This window comes from Leucopleurus acutus (assembly GCF_964270905.1).
Source record: "Leucopleurus acutus genome assembly, chromosome: 6".
Taxonomy (NCBI): domain Eukaryota; kingdom Metazoa; phylum Chordata; class Mammalia; order Artiodactyla; family Delphinidae; genus Leucopleurus; species Leucopleurus acutus.
The window spans coordinates 81,307,342-81,326,953 of record NC_139149.1 but is presented as its reverse complement, the minus strand read 5'-3'; the positions used below and the strand labels follow the sequence as shown (position 1 = coordinate 81,326,953).

At 40.0% G+C, this 19,612-nt stretch overlaps 1 protein-coding gene across 1 annotated transcript in view; it reads left to right on the top strand.

Moving 5' to 3' along the window:
• Nucleotides 1-19,612, top strand: part of RFTN2 (raftlin family member 2) — a 59,713-nt gene that overhangs the window by 13,822 nt on the left and 26,279 nt on the right. The window contains exons 3-7 of the mRNA XM_082841660.1: nt 1,041-1,155; nt 4,854-5,133; nt 8,116-8,319; nt 16,991-17,112; nt 18,672-18,775. Of these exons, the coding sequence (XP_082697786.1) occupies nt 1,041-1,155; nt 4,854-5,133; nt 8,116-8,319; nt 16,991-17,112; nt 18,672-18,775 (825 nt within the window). The remainder of the gene's footprint in view (nt 1-1,040; nt 1,156-4,853; nt 5,134-8,115; nt 8,320-16,990; nt 17,113-18,671; nt 18,776-19,612) is intronic.

Genomic DNA, 19,612 nt, shown 5'->3' with positions numbered 1-19,612 from the left:
GATGGGAAAGCCAGAAAGCCATCCATTTTAGGTTCTTTTTTAACTTTTTTAATAGCTGTTTTTCCAAACAATACTACAAACGTTTTTGCCAACCAAGCTTGTATGTTTCATAATATTCAAAATACTGTTACTCCTTCCAGTGAAGAATGAAAATAACCAGACCAATGTCTTTGATTAACACATTAAATTTTTTTTACACAACTCTCCAACTGTATCAAAATCATCTCAAAGACCAGGGTAAAAACTGTGTTTTCTCTTTATAGCGACTTTAACTATGAAAGGGCTAAGCTGAGAAGGGAAAATGAAATAAGAGAAAAAGAGAGAAAACAGGAAAATTGGGAAAAAAAGAAGAGGCTTTAAAAAATCCCAGATGTGCTTTTTAGGGACACTGTCTGCTACTGAGTAACTAACTGCCCACTTACACATGTCTGAGAGGGCGTGTACACAAGCAGCTTTCACCATGACAGGGCACCTCATCAGATATTTACTAGTTCAAGCATTACTAAGTAAATATGCCATTTACCACACCATAGCAACACTTATGTCCTAATTACAAATCTTACAAACCAAGGATAAATTATTTTTCTCTTTTCGCATTACTTCAAATAGATTTAGCAGTGCCCTGCCAGGGCTAAGAATAATCAACGGGTGAAGATCAGAAAAGAAGAAAAAGGAAAAAGACAGGACAATATTTATCTGCACTTAAATAGGATTGTTACTTGTGCGTTTGTACAATAATGAGGTATAACAGTGATCTAAAATCATTTCTCATAACTTATCAAAACAACAGACGCGGAGCTTTTCTTTCATGTTAAATTAGAAATTAAATTAATAGAGGTTTTAATTAAGGAAATCTAAATTAATAGAAGTTATTGTGTTTTTCCAATATTTTTACGTAAGAAGACAGCCATTAGAGTCAAAATAACAAAGAAAAAGGATTGCCTTGAACTTACTTGTGAGTTACTCGCTCATTTGCACATGAGCATATTAGCTGAAAATCAGCAATTGGCTTCCAACCATAAACATATTCTCTGTTACAGCACGAAGCATTCGACAGCACCCAGTGGACAAAGACGCCCAAGGCTTGTGATTGAGGAATGTCCTCTAACTTTTGAGACACAAACAAATGACGTAGCAAAAGAACTGATAGAAAAGGTACTAAAAGTATACATTTTTTCATGGGATATTGAGAAATATTTCATATTTCTTCTTCATCAATTTCCTTTCCTACTTTAAAAAGAACAGGAAAATGATAGGTGACTTAGTCTAACAGAATTTAAAACAAATTGAAGCACAGGTACCAAATTGTAGAGTTAAAAACAGAAATACAGGCCAGTGAAACAGAATGGAAATGCCAGAAATAGACATATACATATATAAGAAGTTTCATAACAAACCTGATGAAATAAAATGGGGGAACAACCATTACCGCGTAAGTGCTGCTGGGAAAATGGGCAATTGTTCTATAGAAAATAGACTCCACACATTTCACATGAGTTAAAGAGGTAATTTTTTCAAGTGCAAAAAATCTGAAAGAAAATGAAAGAGTGGACATATTTAATTATGAATAGATTGAGTAATTTGAGTTTGAATATATAAATATAAGTTATATACTAGGAAAAAAAGAATCGGGGGGAAATCTGCAGCAAATGTGTCTTATAGAAGCTTCATTTTCTGAATATATATGAAATGAATACAAACGCATGAAAATATATTCAGTCTTGAATGGACAGACAGAATCCATGGACAGAAAGGAAACACAAATAATAAAGAGACATTTGGCAAAGGGTTCAACCTAACTAATAATTTTTAATGTAAATAAAAACTGAGAAGTAATAATTTACCAGTACTAACTGAGAAATTAAATTGAAAATATTAAATTCAATGTTGGAAAGACCTTTAAGAAAACATTCATATACATTCATATACAATGCAATTGGCATTGTAATAAATTAGTACAGTGTTTCTGAATACCAGTTTGGTAATAAAAGTCATAAATCTTGTTTTATTTTGTGACCCAGTAATTTCCTCTTTAGGAATCCATTCCAAGAAATTAATTGAAAAGGGAAAAATCATGTTTATACAAAGATATTTTAATCAACAGTGAATAGGGGCCAAATTCTCAACAAGTGGAAAACTGAGAAGGAAGCAATGGTCTATCAATATGATAGACTATTTTATGGGCATTGAACATGACAACTATCTTAACTGTTGAGAGAAAAAAGTCTATTCAATATAACTTAATTGAACCTTAAATGAAAAATTGAACACTATATGTATATTGATTAAAACCAAAAAAAAAAGAATTGTACATTCATAAGTATTCTAAACTGACAGGATTTGATGGTGAAAGTTTGGGTTTTTTTTTAAATTTTAGTTGCATTGTCATATGTGTAAGGTTTAGCTTTTATTTAAATGAATACTGCCAAAAACCTAAGGCATTTCCTGTCAGATAAGAAACTGTGAAATTTGTTCGCTGTTTCTATTTTTCCCAAGCTTTAAATGACCGTGTGTGTAAGATTATCTGTGGTTTGTGTTTAGCCAGTTAGAGCTGCCAATGATACTTCCCATTTAGATATAAAGTCACCATTTAATAAGGTTTTTCAGGAACAGCCTTTGAAACTAGATTTTTATAAACAAGGTACACATACTATTTACTACTACTATTCTGGGAAAAAAAATTTTTTTTTTCTGGTCCAGAAACAAAAATCTAACTGCTAATTTAGTCTTAATAGATCATCATGAGAGCATTCGTTTTGTATTTGACTTCCTGGACACAAAGATCTATTTAAACAGGAAAGTACTGTTATTTCAGCAATTAGACTAGTGGGGTTATTTTATGAAAAGAAAAGCTTCAGGAAAAATAGCACGTGAAATATTTGAACATTGCCCCGTGTATGAGCACGAGCAATAGATGAGTGCCAAATATTATTTTTGAACGGCTGCCTGATATAAAGAGTTGATTGTTAAACAGCTAGATTTTAAGTCATTTTAACATTATGTCAATGTTTGCTCTTTTTTTAAATTTAGATTTACAAATGTTTTCCCCAGGATTTTTAAATAAAAATCACATGAAAAACATCAATCATGCAACTTAAAAAACGGAAAAGACAGTAATACTCTGTATCATACCAGCTTTTCCAGATAAAACTTTTTAGTAATAGAGAAAGTCTTCTGCAATTTTCCCCCCAAATCAACAAATAAGACCTAGAGAAAGCACTGACATTAAATTTACCGGTTTTTACCTTCCTCCTCACCACCTCCTTCTCCTCTCCCGGGAAACCTGATATAGAGGACAATTTATGGTTATTTTTAAGGCTTCTTGCCGTGTCACAGTCTTAATGTGTTAATTTATAGGAGTAAATGATATTGTGCCAGCAGTGTTTGTCCAAGTTCCATACACCCACACTCTCTGTCCATCTCAGCTAAGTTACAGCGGCCTCCATTGCTGTCTGGTTTCACCCTGCTTCTTCCTGGCCTTTTTCATTCCATTTTATTGCTGACTATAGACGTTTGCACTTGCAACCTCCATCATAACTCTTTCTTCGCCTCCCAGGTGAATTTAAAACATTTAAAATGTTTAAAACAGTGGCCGTATAAAAGATGTTGCTATTTCTTCATTTTAACTTATTTAACGAGTACTTATAGAGCACCTGTAGGTACAAAACATTGCAACACAAAAGTGAGTAAGATAGTGCCTGCCCTCAAAAGAATAGTCAGCTTAACACAGGAGAAAGACGTGGACACAAAAAGAACAAAGAAATGATGAAAAAGCAGAGAAAGAGAAAAGTGTTGAGCATGAAAATAATCACTCTTAGGGTCTCAAATTATTTCACTGGCATTATTTCATGTGCTTCCGAACCCTATTCTTTAACTGATAGGACTGAATCTAATCATGTGTATTTGGCCCAGAAAGGAGACAATAGTACCAAGATATAAGCAAATCAGAAACTTCTTAAGAGTGGTAGTATGAATTGGGCTTATGCATTATATGTATGCATTTGTCAAGAATTAGTCTTTTAACAGTTTTCTTTACACACAAGCAAACAAGGCTGTATGTTTTCTGCTTTTAAATTAATGTCTCTTCTTTATTATTAAGATGTGTTTGGTTTTGTTTTTTTTTTAAATGGAGGAGAAAGAAAGAGTGGCTTTATTTCTTTGCCGGCAAAGAGGGTACACAGTAGCCTAGCGCCTCAAGAACTCTGCCCCCCTCCCTGGGGAATAGGAAGCAGTCAGTAATGTTATTTTTGAGGATTTCTTGGGATAGTTTTGAATTTTGCTTCAACTAGAGAAACCATTGTTAACAGGGCTGCAAAAATCATGCTATGGAATTATCAGTTCTTCCCAAATAGTAACCTCTTGGAGAAAATACAATTTTAAAATTAATTAATTAATTTACTTATTTGTTTGTTCGTTTATTTATTTATTTTGTCTGTGCTGGGTCTTGGTTGCGGCACGCGGGCTCTTCATTGCGGCGCAGGCTTCTCTAGTTGCGGCACGCGCGGGCTTAGCTGCAGTATGTGGGATCTTAGTTCCCCAACCAGGGATCAAACCTGCATTGGGAGTGCAGAGTCTTCACTACTGGACCACCAGAGAAGTCCCGAAAATATAATTCTTGTTTTCATAGTTTCTAAAATGTATCAGTTCTGTTTGAAGAAACCACCAACATAGTGTGACAGGGTTTTAGGATTCTTGCTATATTAGAGGTCATTAATTTGTTTATGAATGGGTCTTTACTGGTCCATTTACTCCTTTTCTAATGGATTTCCTTAATAAGCCTGAAGGTTAATTGATAAAGCAATCAATGCAAATGAAGTTTACATTTTGTTCTACCGTGTCTTTTTAAACTTCAGATTAATGGAGGTGCTAAAAGAGGAATGAAATTTGTTGGATTCATATCACAGCACTGTCCACCACTTAAATTCTGCAATGGAACCAACCAGGATGGAGATACAGAATCAGCACTACATGTGAGACACAGTTCAGAGGAAAACTGTAAAATTTGGAATGAAGGAACGTTAAGTGGGCAATCATCTGAAAGTGGAATTGAGGAAGAACTACATCATGAAAGTGGACAGTGTCAAATGGAACGAGATGGCAGCCCCAGTTTCTCTAAATCAAGAAAGGGAGAAGGTAACAGACAAGATGAGTAGAAATAGAAATATTAGTTTAAATTTAGCAAAAATATGTTTTTAAGGGTTTTTTAACAAATATGAGGCAAATTAAATCTCTAATGATTATAAAGATGAAAAAACTAGTATAAACTTGTCTTGATTTTTTTAAATTATTGCACCTGGAATAAGGTAGGGCAGTTTTCTGAACAGTTATCCCTAGCATGGTCATACAACACCATCTACATAACGAAACTTTGTGTTGAAAATTGGTTCCCATTTAGTCATACACCTACTCCTCTGTAAAATGGAGGCTGTGCATGTATACCAAAAAAGTGATTCTGTAAAGAAAGCTGTTCTGATTTATGTTTCTCCCTATAAACAGTGTGTGAGAATTTTAGTTTTGGCCTTTCCCATTTCATGGGTAGTTTTCACCTTTGAAGTTAATTGGCTTTATTTGATCACCAGTTAAAATATTAAAATGCACATCATGATGAAACAACTAATATAACAATAGTGCCTGCATTCTTCTTTTTTTTTAATTTATTTTTGGCTGCACTGGGTCTTTGTTGCTGCACGGGATCCTTCTCCAATTGCGGCGAGAAGGGGCCACTCCTCGCTGCGGCGCGCGGGCCTCTCATGGCAGTAGCTTCTCCCGTTGCAGAGCACGGGCTCTAGCCATGCAGGCTTCAGTAGTTGTGGCTTGTGGGCTCTAGAGCACAGGCTCAGTAGTTGTGGCTCACGGGCCTAGTTGCTCTGCGGCACATGGGATCCTCCCGGACCAGGGCTCGAACCCCACGTCCCCCATATTGACAGGTAGATTCTTAACCAATGTGCTACCAGGGAAGCCCGTGCCTGCATTCTTAAATAACTTTAAACAATAGTTTTATTCTTCTTTGCAGCTAGCAAGGCTTCCAAGAAGTTGAGAGTATTTTTTAATGTATTTCAGACTGTTCTAAGTTTTCTGATATATTTACAGGCACGCTTTATAAAGCACTAATAAAGAAAATCAAAGATTATGTACACCTTAGAGTTAAGAGTCTGCAGCCAGACTGCCTCTGTGTCTTTAATAGAAAGGGTGTTGTTGTGAGTAGACATGAGATGTCTACAAAGTGCTTAGCCCAGTGCCTGGCACAGAATAGACTATTAAGTTAGCTGCTATTAACTGATCCTTTGATCAGTGTTAGTGCTAAGGCCACACACACTGGTGGCATCGGCTTTCTGGGTTGTGGTGAGATTGCTCAATATTCGTGCATGGCAGAGACCCACTGGACCACAGTCAACACAGCCTCCTTAAGAAAGGACCCAGGGCTTCCCTGGTGGCGCAGTGGTTGAGAGTCCGCCTGCCGATGCAGCGGACACGGGTTCGTGCCCCGGTCTGGAAAGATCCCACATGCCACGGAGCGGCTGGGCCCGTGAGCCATGGCTGCTGAGCCTGCGCGTCCGGAGCCTGTGCTCTGCAACGGGAGAGGCCACAACAGTGAGAGGCCCGCGGACCGCAAAAAAAAAAAAGAAAGGACCCAGAGCATTTCCCAACTCATCATCTCACCGCCTCACCACCACCAACACCCTCCCATTTTTCTACCAGTTCCCTAGCTAACAACCACGCTGATTTTCCTGCAGAGTGCAAAATTTAGGAATGTAAATTTAGGAATGTAAGAGTTGTTGGAGTTGTGGCCAGAGAGCTACCCACTATATTCCACCCACAGCTACCTATAAACTCCTGCTGGTTCCCATCCTAACTTTGATTAGATCAGGTGTCTGTTCCAAGTTTTTTAACTTTCAAATCCAGTATGCTACTTAATTTAATTATCAGTCTTTAGATTCTGCTTTCTATTTATTTTAAAACCCTATATTTTTTCATAACTTTTCTATGGCAGTGGTTGGTTCTTAACTTTTGGTGCTGGGGGGTAGGAGTGAGAGCAATAGCGATGGGGGCTGGGGGGAGACCAACAAAAGACCTCTTGGAGAGTCTGGTGAAATCCATGGAGACTCACCCAGAAAAACACACATAACACACATACCCCTAATACTCTGTGACACAAGTGGTGTTAGACTTCCTAAAACACAACCATAAATGTGGGTCCATAGACCCCCAAGTTAAGAATTTGCTAACTTGTAAAGTGTATGATCCAGCAGTTCCATGTCTAAGTATGTATTCTAGGGTCACTCTCACATATGTGTCCAAAGAATGAATAATGTTTGTAATAACAAAAATTCAGAAATAATGTATATGTCCATCAACAGGAGAAAAGTAAACTGGAATGCTATATAGCAATTAAACTAAATGAATAAGATCTATATGTATTAATTACACTTCAAAAGCATAATGTTGAACAGGAAAATCAACTTATAGATTGATACCTACAGTATAATACCATTTTTTAAAAACTTTTTAAACTGAAAAACATTGTTTTTAAACTGCAAAACATCATTTATGTGTAAAGAAATGTGTATTAAAAGAATAAAAGAACTTGCATGAGAATAATAAACACCAAATTCATTACAGTAGCTATTTCTGGAGAATAGGATTAGGGGAGATACATCTTGAGCCTCAAGTACATCCATTTCTCATTTCCTTGAAAAAAATCTGAAGCAAACCTGGCCCAATGTTAACATTTGATAAAGCTGAACGGTGGATAATTTTATTATTCTGTATGCTTGTTTGTGTGCTTGAAATAGCTCATGATTAATTTCAAAAAAAAAGAAAATTTAGGGCTTCCCTGGTGGCGCAGCGGTTGAGAGTCCGCCTGCCGATGCAGGGGACACGGGTTTGTGCCCCGGTCGGGGAAGATCCCACATGCCGCGGAGCGGCTGGGCCCATGAGCCATGGCCGCTGGGCCTGCACATCCGGAGCCTGTGCTCCGCAACAGGAGAGGCCACAACAGTGAGAGGCCCGCGTACCGCAAAAAAAAAAAAAAAAAAAAAAAAAACTATTTTAGGAATCTTTTCAATACAATTATAGTTTTCCCCTTTTTTCTTCCTTCTGAACACCTATCCTCAGATAACAAGTTGTATACAGTCTTCAATGATTTTGAAGATGAATCAACCTGCTGGACCTATCAGGAAGGCATCTTGTCAATGAAAGTAACGAGAAAAGGCTCTGTCGTTAGTACACTTGATGCCGATTGGCTGGAGTTAACTACATTTTATTATAAACAAGGCTTGTCTTTAATCGATTCTTTTGTATGCTGGGAAACATCTAAAGGTAAGTTTTATATTATGATATGTTGATATCTAAAGAATTTGACCTTGTGTCAGAGTTGGTGGAAATGTTTTTGCCTCTCAAGTTCAATGGCTAAAAGGACAGATATTATTTTTTTGAATTTTATTTTATTTACTTATTTCTTATACAGCAAGTTAAAAGGACAGATATTATTCCTAAGAAAATAGATTCTAATTATTACACAACTCTGTAGCTTTAATTTAGAAGCTTAACCATCCTATGTGGTACTATTATAATGTGATGTTTGCTGTTGGGTTGTGACTATCAGAAATGGACAAACCACTGTGTGATTAGTTAGTAGGATTTTCCAAATAAGATGTACTACAGCAGCCCAGTCAGGAGGTTTATGATGACATTTGACAATTACTATTCAAATTTATTACACTAGCCCAATTTTGGAGACTATCTACCATGTCCTCTAGTCTAAACCTGACTTCTTCTAAAATTCGTATAGAAAAATAAACTTTGGTTCAGAAAATTATATTGATCTATATTTATTTATGCCTTCCCCTTATCTTTCATCTTTATCTAACCTTCTTCTTTTAGTTACAACGGGATATGTAATCATTCATGTCTATCATAAAAACAAACAAATCTTCCAAAAATTATTTCTAAAGAAAGTGTGTTTTAAAAGAGATTAGTGCTGGGACTTCCCTGGTGGAGCAGTGGTTAAAAATCCACCTGCCAATGCAGGGGACACAGGTTCGAGCCCTGGTCCGGGAAGATCCCACAAGCCGCAGAGCAACTAAGCCTGTGTGCCACAACTACTGAGCCTGCATGCCACAACTACTGAAGCCCACGTACCTAGAGCCTGTGCTCCGCAACAAGAGAAGCCACCGCAATGAGAAGCCTGCACACCTCAATGAAGAATAGCCCCTGCTGTCCGCAGCTAGAGAAAGCCTGCGCACAGCAAGGAAGACCCAACGCAGCCAAAAATAAATAAATAAATAAATTTATTTTTAAAAAATAAAAGAGATTAGTGCTAAAAAAAAAAAAAGAACAAAAATAGTAAGGAGACTGGAAAAATGCATTAGGAAGGATGGAGGTTATGAAAATCAGGATAGTTAGGGACCATGACTCGAGGTTAGAGGAAGGAATGAAAAAGAAAATAAAATGAGATCTCAATAAACCCTATTATTATTAAATCAGCCTAGTGATACCTTAACTAATACAACTAAAGACTTTGGATGATTATTTAAAATTATCGAGTCATGTTCCAATAGGTCCCTTTAAGTAGCAACCAAGAGTAAGGATCTAGCTCATTGGAGCACCCCATGGAGCACCCCAAAAAACATCACCTTGCATAGTGCTTGGCACTTAGCAAGTGCTCAGTAAATATTTATTAGTATTTTTGGTTACTGGAAACTTCTTCCAAGGTGATCTTTTATGGAAATAGCCGGACCTGATATGAAGCGCATGGACTTCAGCATCAGACAGACCAGGGTTTAAATCCTGTGTCCTCTACTTAGAGCTGTGTGACCTGGGGAAGTTAGTTGAGCTCATTGAGTCTCAGTTTCCTAAAAGGGGGATAAAAACACTCCTACTAACTGTTGTGAGAACTTAATAAGATATAGTACGTACAAAGTAACTCCCACGTGCCTTGCCCACTGTCAGAGTTCATTTTCTGGGGTTGATCTTTTCTCCTGCCACTTGCTAGATGCACTTACACTACTTTTTTTGTTTTTTTTCTGCAGGTTTTCCATTTCTTTTAAATTAATTAATTTATTTTTGGCTATGTTGGGTCTTCATTGCTGCACGCAGGCTTTCTCTAGTTGCAGAGCGCGGGGGCTACTCTTTGTTGCAGTGCTCAGACTTCTTATTGCAGCGGCTTCTCTTGTTGCGGAGCATAGGCCCTAGGCATGCGGGCTTCAATAGTTGCAGCACATGGTAGTTGTGGCACACGGGCTTAGTTGCTCCAAGGCATGTGGGATCTTCCCAGACCAGGGTTCGAACGTGTGTCCCCTGTATTGGCAGGCGGATTCTTAACCACTGAGCCACCAGGGAAGTCCCTACACTACTTTTAGTATGAATCATCTCTTTAAAGGTCAGTTTATGCTTCATATATTCCCTCCCGCCCCATCTCTTTCTCTTCACTCCAAATACTCTAAGTTAGAGCTGTTCAAAACAAAGAGAGGGGGGCGGTGATTTCCTGGCGGTCCAGTGCTTAAGACTCCGCACTTTCACTGCCGTGGGCCCAGGTTCGATCCCTGGTAAGGGAATTAGGATCTCACAAGCTTCAAGGCACGGCAGAAAAAAAAACATCCATTCCAAATTTTGGATTGTGACTAACTGCTGAAGGAAAGACAAAAAAGTCCTCCTTTCACAGTGTCTTTCAGGCATCCCTGCCTTGGGCCTTGCCTGATGATGAAAATAAAATTAGCCACAGCAGTTGCCAGCCAGAGGCTCTGTAGGGCTTTTGTTCTTAAAGCCTCAGAAGCTATTTAGAGAGCCCGGGGGAAAGTCTTTCCCTCTCAGCAGCTCTGGAATGTCTCATTAGACGTTCTGCAGGCCTTGCCAAGCCCTAACAAGCCACGAGCCACGGTCTGTAAAGTCTGGCAATTGGGTGTGTCACTCGGGACTTTCCTGGGAGTACACAGGGAAGCTGTGGAGGGGAAATTGTGACCAATGCCTGCGTCACTGTGAGAAGCAAGTCAGAGGAAGCAGGGCTGAATTGGTCGCTTTGTTCCGGGATATCTGATGCCTGACATCTAAAGCACATAGGCGACAATGCATATTTTGTTTTGTCTTGCTTCCATCCTCTTCCAAAATATTGTCAGAAGTCAGCCCGCCATGAGGAATAGAAGTAAAAAACCAAACGTTGCTCAGAAATTTAAATATATTACTCCACAAATCTCATTCTATAAATCTCACTTTATAAAATTCTCTGGAGACAGAGGGGGGAAAAACTTTTAAAAGTTTTCTCCTTCAGGAAAGTCATGGTGGAAAAGTTGTAAGGTTTGTGAAATTCCTCTTCAGTGCCCTTTCCCACCCACTTTCAAAGCCTTTTCTGCTTTGAAAAGTCCCATAGGCAGAGGCACCCAGGGACCCTTTTGCTGTTCGTATGGCCTGAGGGTTCTCACTGCAGTGGCCTCCTGTTCCTGACCTTCTCCAGCACTGCCCAGCCTTCACCAAACTGGTCTGCAGCTGAATTCTCTGCACACTTACAAGAAGCTCCAAATGAACCCAAGGGAGGCTACAAGAGGCTTACCCAATTGAGCCAACAGAGACAAAACACTTTATTCTACCAGAACATATAGAGATCCAGGGGGGCAGCTGACAGGGATGAGATAAGCAACTTTGCCAGGTGATACAAAACACACACACACACATACACACACAACACTTGAGGTTCTCACACTTCACTGGCCTACCAATGCCCCCATCACCCTCAGAGCACAGCCTCTTCCCACCTTTAGTATACCCACATCTGAAGGCTACATTTTCATTTTTTGTGAATTCTTTTCAGACTTCAATTGATATTCATTTCAATCTCTTCACTCCTATAAAAATGCTTGTGTGGAGTTGGCGGGGGAGATGTATCAGAATGAGCAGTTAGAACTGGAACATGTATGTGTTCATTTCACATATATGTATATGCCAGGTCCTAGGCTAGGCATGAGGGGTTTACACTGATGAGCAAAATGGACATCTTCCCTCCTCTCAAAAAGCTAGCCACGGGACTTCCCTGGCAGCCCAGTGGTTAAGACTCCACGCTTCCTCTGCAGAGAGTATGGGTTTGGTCCCTGGTTGGGGAACTAAGATCCTGCAGGCAGCGCAGGGCAAGGCCAAAAAAAAAAAAGGTCACTGGGCATCAAAACATATATACCTAATTTCAAAATTGAGAAGAGTGTGTGACGTTACCCAGCAGGATATTGTAATGAGAGTAACTGGGAAGAACCAGCTTAGATGGGTGTCACGAGGTCCCTTCTGACAGGGTAACAATCACACTGAGACTGGAAGCCTGGAGAGGGCTGGTGTTCAGGAACCAGAGGAAACGCCCCCAAATGTAAAAAAACCTAGGATGCAAGAGAGGAACTGGGAAAGGGTCTGTGTCGCTGGTGCAGGGTGTACAAGAGAGAATGTCTCCCGACAAAGTAGGAGAGGTGAGCAGTAGCCATGCCACCTAGATCTTAACAATATAAATGATGCAACAGGCACTAACACATATTTGTACTTACTCTATGCTGGCATTGTTCTAAGCACTTCACAGTTATTCACTCATTTAATCCCCGCAGCAACCCTATGGGGTAGGTATGATTGTTCCCCTTCTACAGATGAAGAAACTGAGGCACAGAGATTTTAAATAATGGGCTCATGTTCAAGCAGCTAGAAGGTGTAGGAGGTAGGTGGAGTGTGTGCTCTTAACCAACTTGCCATCCTGTCAGGATTTTTATTCCAAGTCATTTGTTGAAGATTTAAGGAGGGAGTTATGACCTGACCTACATTTAAAAAATAACTTACTTGGCCTCACTTTTGGAAACGGATCATGGAGGGCAAGCATGGAAGTGGGGAGGCTGCTAAGAGGCTGTTGCAGTGATCCAGAGAGATGATGGTGGATGGGCAGCAGTAAACAGGCTGAGATGCATTCTGGAGACAGAATGCTCATAAAAGAGATACAGAATGAGAGTTCCCATATGTGCCTGCCCTCTACTTCTCAGACGTGGTCCCAGGCCCACCCTCTGGGCAGTTCAATGCCAAAAATGACACTTGGCCCCAAATACTAAAATGGGATGTTACATTTCCTCACATTTACAGAAATGTCAATGTCACATCTAGCTGAAATGAAAGTGTAAGATCACATTTCCAGACAAGTAAACCATTCCCTGGAAATTCTTTAAACTTGTGCTTCGCAAACCAGGGTCAAAGTACCCTAGGGGTATGCAGCTATGTGCCAGGGAGTACACAACTTCACAGGATAAACCTCTTCCTGGAGTGTCAATATTCCTTTAAGGTTGGGGGTAGGAGAAAGCAGAAGAGGAAATATTGCTTTTTCACGTCATATGAACATATTTGAATAGAATGCAAAATTTGCATGGGTTTTTAAGATATAACATTAGACTTTAAAGAAAGCTTATGCTTTGCCCCAAGTCACTTCAAACTGTACCTGGAGACCATCCTTCAGTGATACAAGGGTACTTTCCTTTGCTATTGATGGTATTTGGCCAAAAAAAAAAATAAAAATTTGAGAAGCAGTGGGTCAGACCAATGCTTTGTTACTTTTTCATATTATGCATACATAGCAAATGGTAAAATTGCAGGGCACATGGGTACAAGCGGAAAGGCTGCTCTGGGCAGGAGGGGGTGCCCTGTGCCTTAGCACACCTGTACACCTTCTAAGTACACCAATGGGCCAAGGCACACAAGGTGGGAAGCTCTGAGATAAGTGATGTTAAGAGATGACTCAGTTCACGGGACTTCCCTGGTGGCACAGTGGTTAAGAATCCGCCTGCCGGTGCAGGGGACACGGGTTCGAGCCCTGGTCTGAGAAGATACCACATGCCGCGGAGCAACTAAGCCCGTGCGCCACAACTACTAAGCCTGCGCTCTAGAACCCGTGAGCCACAACTACTGAGCCCAAGTGCCACAACTACTGAAGCCCACACGCCTAGAGCCCGTTCTCCGCAACAAGAGAAGCCACCGCAATGAGAAGCCCCCACTCGCCGCAACTAGAGAAAGCCAGCACAGTAACAGAGACCCAACGCAGCCAAATATAAATAAATAAATCTTAAAAAAAAAAAAAAGAGATGACTTAGTTCTGGACAGTTATTAAGTAATTGTTCAGAATTATCACCTCACCCCAATACCTGGAAGATTTAACACATCAAACACCCAAATGGTCACCCCCCCACCCCAGCCCCCATGAGGCCTTGCCTGCCACCCTCCTTAGCTGCCACTTCTGTTAGGGAGAATTTCTCAAGAGAGAAATACTCTCTCCTGTGGAAGTATCATTCTTCTGTGGCTCTAAGGACTGGCATGGTCCCTAAGAAAGCTAGCCAGGGAACCTGGGGAGCTCTAAAGTGAGAAGGCAGGTCTTTTGTTTTTAACTGAAGTATAAGATACATATAGTAATGTGCATTAATCTTATGTGTACCGCAGAATAGAACACAAATGTTCAAGATAAGAACATTTCCTTATATGTCAATTATATCTCAAAAAAACTGAAAAAAATGAGAAAAAAAAAAAAAAGATACACAACATTTCCAAAATTCCGGAAGGCCTCCTCATGGCCCTTCCCAATCAATACACTCCCACACGGAGATAAGCATTATTCTGAATTCCAGCACCATAGATTAATTTTGCCTGTTTTTGAACTTCATGTAAGTTGAAATATACAGTATGTATTCTTTCTCATCTCACTTCTTTTGCTCAACATAATATCTCTGAAATTCATCCCTGTTGTTGCATACCGGTGAGTCTTTCTTTTTTATTCTTGGTAGTATTGCAGTGTATGAGTCTACCATACTTTTATTCTTTTAAACCAAAAGAAGTTTAGAAGTACTAGGGACTCTCAATACCAAGAACAAGAAAAACACAAAGCCACAAAACCCATAGTTCTCCAATTATATAATCCTAAAGTGAATAAGAAGCAGATTACAATTAACTACATAATTATCACAGTATATAATTATTTTTAAAGTTTATACCCCCATTCTAAAAAAGGACTTGAGGCAAATATACATTTTTTAAAATAAATTTATTTATTTATTTTTGGCCACGTTGGGTCATCATTGCTGCCCACAGGCTTTCTTTTAGTTGCGGAAGAGTGGGGGCTACTCTTCCTTGCGATGCGTGGGCTTCTCATTGCAGTGGCTTCTCTGTTGCGGAGCACGGGCTCTAGGCTTGTGGGCTTCAGTAGTTGCAGCACGCGGGCTCAGTAGTTGCGGCACGTGGACCCTAAAGCGCACGGGCTTCAGTAGTTGTGGCAGGCAGGCTCAGTAGTTGTGGCTCTCGGGCTAAGTTGCTCTCCACAGCATGTGGGATCTTCCTGGACCAGGGATCAAACCTGCACTGGCAGGCAGATTCTTAACCACTGCACCACCAAGGAAGCCCCAAATATACAATTTTAAAGATGGTCTTGTGATGCTCTAAACTTACAATCTAAAACAGATTTAGTTCCACTGGTCACTTTGGTATGACAGTAGACAAATACATTAAAGGAAGTGGAACATATACTGTAATTAGAAAAACAATTCCAACAAGTCAATTAAACTTTACTGGATTGTTGGGGACCGCTCTGAATAATGTAAATTCTTCATGATATTCTGCCCTAACTGTAACTGATGTAAAAATACTAATAAGAGTGATTTTCTCTTAAAGCCTATAGCCCATTAATAAAAATGAAAACTAAAAATTACATTTAAATTACTTTTGTCTTTTTTATCTTTAAGCTTAATAGATCTTTTGAAAACTTTGTAGGTTATTATTTAGATAACTGTCAACAAGGGAAACTTTGATGTGACCTTACGCTGTATGAAACCAGAATGCTTAACCAGCACATGACCATGGGAAATTGTCTCCTATTGCAAAATAGGAGACAAAAGAACTTCCATAAAATCAGTTTAGTTTTGGCCAGCTGGTTTTTGTCAGCTATTCAAAAAAATGTCAGAGAGGCCCTCCCTTAAAACTTCCTTCCCAGCAGGAATTCTTTTGACAATGACTTCTGTTTAGGATCTTCCTGTTACCATTCTTTTTTTTTCTTTTTTTTTAAGCATCATTGAAGCAAAGAATTGTTCTGTGTTTATATTTTTTTAAGTAATCTTACGTCACCTGGTTTTAATATCACACCTGTAATTCCAAGGATTAAGATTTTTGATGTTGTTTCTCTTAATAGTATAATTAACACACATACAGCATATAGAACAGAAACCAAAATTTGATTTCAAGGTGAAGGTCATTTCCAGATGCTTTTTAAGCTTAGGAAATCCACTTGCTTCTCACTGTATGATATTATTTTATCTTGTTTTTGTTATTGTAGTCTTCATGTTTACAGTTTAATTTTAATTCAGTTAAGTATAAAACTATCTTGACCTTTGAGGGACTTCCTTGGTGGTCCAGTGGTTAAGAATCTGCCTTCCAATGCAGGGGACGCAGGTTTGATCCCTGGTCAGAGAGCTAAGATCCCACATGCCACGGGGCAACTAAGCCCACCTGCCACAACTGCTGAGCACTCAGGCCACAACTAGACAGCCTGCATCTAAGACCCGACACAGCTAAAAATAAAATAAGTAAATAAATATTAAAAAAAACAAACTGTCTTGATCTTTGAAAAAAAATTACCTTCAAGGGAGATGTCATAGATTCACCTAAAACAAGTGGGGGGTTTTCTAAGATTTTTTTTTTTTATATGGACAATTTTCAAAGTCTTTATTGAATTTGTTACGATATTGCTTCTGGTTTTTTTCATGTTTCAGTTTTTTGGCTGCGAGGCATGTGGGATCCCAGCTCCCAGACCAGGGATTGAACCCACACCCCCTGCCTGCATTGGAAGGCAAAGTCCCAGCCATTGGACCGCCAGGGAAGTCCCCTAAAACAAGTGTTTATTAAGTGATATGTTTTTCCTTCAGCTTCCTACAAGGGTTATTTAAGGTTTTAGATGATCCCAAGAGACTCTGAGCATTTACAACTCTTCTTAATTGTATGTTTTTCCTCACAGGGGACCATTTGCCGAAATCTTTGGAAGGATTCTTTATCTATGAAGAAGAAGGCTCTGGAGTTCCAGGATTCAGCAGGAAAGGAAATGATGCCATCGTAGTAGAACAATGGACAGTTATTGAGGTAAACTGAAGTTTTCTGACAATTTGGCTTTACTATTGCATTTAGTTTTACATGTTAAAGGTTTTCATTGCCTAACACATACAGTATTCTTCAAACACACTTTTATTCAATGTTCAGAATTTCATCAGAATGCATCACAAACTTTCAAATTTGTTTAAAGGTGGTTTGTTTTACTCAATGTTCAGCTTTGTTAAAAGATAGCAAAATAATTATCTATACATAAATAACAGTAGATTCCCAAAGATTTAGCATTCTAGTCCTAAACAAATTCCCCTGGCACTGAGATTCTCTTCACACAATGCCATGACAACTAGCTGAAACTGGAAAAAAAAAAAAAAATCAGTCAATTTTATACCCAAGCAACCAATGTGACTGACTTTTTTAACCATGTGAATTGACTTTCAAAGGCAAAAATATCCAAAGGTGTTCTTTCTCTCACCAGGCCAAATATGTACACACAGCATTGTCCTTCCTAATCAGAGATGACATTGCTGCTGTTGTTGTGCACTCTGAATTCAGATGTCACCGAATGGACTGCCGTTGAGGTGTACAGACTGAATTCAGGTATACTGTGCTGTGTGCACGAGGCCCTCACTGACAGCCTCTCTCAAGGACACTTTTGCCCTTTCTGGCCTTGCAAAGGTTAGAGAGACATAGGTCATTTTCAAAGAAATTGGAAATCCGGGGTTCCCTGGTGGTGCAGTGGTTAAGAATCCGCCTGCCAATGCAGAGGATGCAGGTTCAAACCCTTGTCCGGGAAGATCCCACATGCCACGGAGCAACTAAGCCTGTGCGCCACAACTACTGAGCCTGAGCTCTAGAGCCCGCAAGCCACAATTACCGAAGCCTGTGTGCCTAGAGCCCGTGCTCCACAACAAGAGAAGCCACCACAATGAGAAGACCGCGCACCGCAACAAAGAGTAGCCCCCGCTCACCACAACCAGAGAAAGCCCGCGCGCAGCAACGAAGACCCAACAGAGCCAAAAATAAAATTAATTAATTAAAAAAAAAAAAAGAAAAAGAAATTGGAAATCCCATTGAGGGGGAAAAAAGGATTTGGGGTAAGAGATAAAGCTCCAAGTAAGAATCAATTCCAAGTGAGTAAAAAGCAGTGAAGATTCTCTGCTCTTCTCACCTTTCACTCCCCAGTGCTCACTCTCTATTCCTGTCCTCACTCCCAGCCCCTACACCAGTGTTTCTGAAAGTGTATGGACTCTACTTGGATCCAAATCACCCAGGGAGCTTTTTAAAATGCAGATTCCCAGAGCCCCCCCTATATTAAAGTTTGATGCCCAAGCAAGACCGAGGGAAGGTAGGCCCCAACCTTAGAGAACCACATGGAAACCTCTCTCCGCTCCGATCCCCAGTGTTTCTAACTTGGTTGAATGGTTGGAAGGCAGAGGGAGCAGAAAAGAAGCCCAGGAAGACTGCAGCCGGTGAAATTGCACTTAATGGAGCGTGAACTCCCCTTGTCCTAACACTTCTCACCCTCATTGTCATCACTTGTGTAGCTGGTTATCTTTGTCACTAGACTATGAACTCTGTGCTTATTCACACAGGGCTGTGAAATCAAAACGGATTATGGCCCTCTCCTGCACACTCTGGCTGAGTTTGGATGGCTCCTGACAAGCGTGTTGCCCACACCTATACTGAGACATGACAGGTAATGCCGAAAGTATCCTGACACACTCTCATCTCCTTGTCAAATAGAGTTCATCTGTTAGATAATTCAACCTAACAATGCTCATTTAATGCCTACAAAAAGCGTTTCACTGAACTTCTAATCTGATTTCATGTGCCTTGGAGATCAGCAAATCTAACGCCCTCGAGTTATATACATCCCTCAGTATTCATGAGGGATCTGTTCCAGGACCCCCATGGATACCAAAATCCGGGATGCTCAAGTCCCTTATATAAAGTGGCATAGTATTTGCATAGAACCTGCACACATCCTCCCGTATACATTCAATCATCTCTAGATTACTTATAGTACCTACACAATGTAAATGCTATGTACATAGTTGCTGGAAAATTCAAGTTTTGCTTTTTGGAACTTTCTGGAACTGTTTTCTCAAATATTTTCCATCAGCAGTTGGCTGAATCTGAACTGCAGATACAGAGGGCTGACTGTGTATGTACAAGCTATTAATTGCATCTCCTTCCCAAGGGCATATGAGTTCATGAGGACAGAGCCAGAGCAGGGGCAAGGTAGACCAACTCCCAACTCAGTGCTGCTTCCAGCACTCAGAAGGCTGCCTCTCCCCTCAAAGACTGTGCTACTATACCTTCTTTTTTCCAACTTGAGATTCCGATTCTTCCCTAGCGTGAAGATTGGGCCGATATGAATCTGCAAACAGAAAATGCAGCCCCCTCTGTAGGACCCTTTGTCCTGCTCTTCTGCCCTGCCTGTGTGAAACTGTCTTCAGGCCAGCACGCAGCTGGGGTTAGGGAGGCAGCAAGGCCCAGAGCGTGGCATGGAGGGGCATCAGTGCTTCCGCTT